The sequence below is a fragment of the Oxyura jamaicensis genome, unplaced genomic scaffold (assembly GCF_011077185.1).
Source record: "Oxyura jamaicensis isolate SHBP4307 breed ruddy duck unplaced genomic scaffold, BPBGC_Ojam_1.0 oxyUn_random_OJ48617, whole genome shotgun sequence".
In the NCBI taxonomy this organism is placed as follows: domain Eukaryota; kingdom Metazoa; phylum Chordata; class Aves; order Anseriformes; family Anatidae; genus Oxyura; species Oxyura jamaicensis.
The window spans coordinates 1-2,288 of NW_023306102.1; the positions used below are offsets into that span (position 1 = coordinate 1).

Sequence of the window (2,288 nt, forward strand, 5' to 3'; positions counted from 1 at the left end):
TGCCTATTGCTAACAAGTTAGGGAAGTGAGAAACAAAGGAAAGAAAAAAAATGCCCTCCCCCCCATCTGCTCTCATTCACCTTCTCCCTCTGAGTGGCACAGGTGAATGGGGGCATGGGGGTTGTGGTCAGTCTATAGCGTTTTGTCTCCACCGCTCCTTCTCGGTCACTCTCGTCCCCTGTGCTGTGGGGTCCCTCCCACGGGATGCAGTCCTTGCTGAACTGATCCAGCGTGGACTTCCCAAAGGCAGCAGCTCTTCAAGAACTGCTCCAGATATGGGTCTGTACCACAGGGTCCATCCCTCAGGAGCAAACTGCTCCAACCTGGGTCCCTCATGGGCAGCAGCTCCCCCAGCTCACCTGCTCCTGTGTGGGCTCCCGTCCATGGGCTACAGGTCCAGGCTGGAACCTGCTCCCGCAGGGGTTCTCCACATGCTGCAGCCTTCATCAGTGCAGGTCCACCTGCTCCACCGTGGTCTCCTCCATGGGCTGCAGCATGGAACCCTGCTCCACCGTGGTACTCCATGGGCTGCAGGGGGACATCCTGCTTCACCATGGTCCTCACCACAGGCGACTTCAGTGCCTGGAGCACCACTCGCCCTCCTTCTTCAGTGACCTTGGTGCCTGCAAGGCTGTTCCTCACTCCTCTCACTCTCCCAGCTGCTGTGTAGCAACATTTTTTATTTTATTTTATTTTATTTTATTTTATTTTATTTTATTTTATTTTATTTTATTTTATTTTATTTTATTTTATTATTTTGCCTATTCTATGCTCTCACAGAGGCACAAAGAACATCACTTACTTGCCCAGTTCCGGTCAGTTGTTGCTGTATATAAAGTACTATGGGGCAGCTTCCAGATTCTTCTTACAGAAGCCACCCCTATGGCCTCCTGCTTCCAAAACCTTGCCACATAAACCCACTACAGGGATATGTAAAGGACCAACAAGAAGTTTTCAGAAGGGGGAAGGTCACTGTGAGGGGGTTTGGTGTGAGGTGAGTAGGTTTCTCTCAGAGAATTCGCTCCTCCTTATCACGGTCTTTTCTTCCTTGGAATATCCCCTTTGTCCAGAAAAATGAGATGTCCAACAGAAGCTCCATCAGTGAGTTCCTCCTGCTGGCATTCGCAGACACACGCGAGCTGCAGCTCCTGCACTTCATGCTCTTCCTGGGCATCTACCTGACTGCCCTCCTGGGCAACGGCCTCATCCTCACAGCCATAGCCTGTGACCACCGCCTCCACACCCCCATGTACTTCTTCCTCCTCAGCCTCGCCCTCCTCGACCTGGGCTGCATCTCCACCACTGTCCCCAAAGCCATGGCCAATTCCCTCTGGGACTCCAGGGCCATTTCCTACTCAGGATGTGCTGCACAGGTCTTTTTGTTTGTATTTTTCATATCAGCAGAGTATTATCTTCTCACTGTCATGGCCTATGACCGCTACATTGCCATCTGCAAGCCCCTGCATTACAGGACCCTCCTGGACAGCAGAGCTTGTGCCCAGATGGCAGCAGCTGCCTGGGGCAGTGGGGTTCTCCATGCTGTGCTGCACACTGCTAGTACATTTTCCCTGCCACTCTGCCAAGGCAATGCTGTGGACCAGTTCTTCTGTGAAATCCCCCAGATCCTCAAGCTCTCCTGTTCTGACTCCTACCTCAGGGAAATTGGGCTTCTCACATTTAGTGTTTTCATGGTTTTGGGGTGTTTTGTTTTCATTGTGCTGTCCTATGCGCAGATCTTCAGGACTGTGCTGAGGATGCCCTCTGAGCACGGACGGCACAAAGCCTTTTCCACGTGCCTCCCCCACCTCTTTGTGGTCTCCCTGTTTGTCATCAGTGGCTTTTTTGCCTCCCTGAAGCCCCCTTCCATCTCCTCCCCATTCCTAGATCTCGGGATGACTGTTCTGTACTCAGTGGTTCCTCCAGCAGTGAACCCCCTCATCTACAGCATGAGGAACCAGGAGCTCAAGGATACACTGCAGAAAGTCATGAGTAGGTGTACATCAGAAGTAATGCTCTGCCTGTCTTCTTCTGCAAAAAACTCATCATAAAACTCATGCTATCCTCCAGAGCCTTGTGTCTTCTTGTATGCCTGATTGTAAGCTTGGTCATAGTACTGCTGTGTGGCAATCCTGTGAGCAGTCCCAGGGACAGACAATGGGCATTTTTGTGACACAGCTGGCCTCCAGAACAGCATCTCCATCCCATAAAGTGATTCCGCTCAGGGTAGTGCCTGAGGGCTCAGGTCTTCCTTCACAGTTGTGGTCAAGAACATTGCAGTCTAGAAATGG

The 2,288-nt window shown here is 51.5% G+C and overlaps 1 protein-coding gene across 1 annotated transcript; it reads left to right on the top strand.

Annotated features, from left to right (window-relative positions):
• Nucleotides 1-1,079: 1,079 nt before the first annotated feature.
• Nucleotides 1,080-1,989, top strand: LOC118158847 (olfactory receptor 14J1-like; the record flags this gene model as incomplete). The annotated part of the gene is made up of 1 exon (XM_035313528.1): nucleotides 1,080-1,989. A coding segment is annotated over exon 1 (910 nt), but the record flags the coding sequence as incomplete, so codon positions are not given.
• Nucleotides 1,990-2,288: the final 299 nt, after the last annotated feature.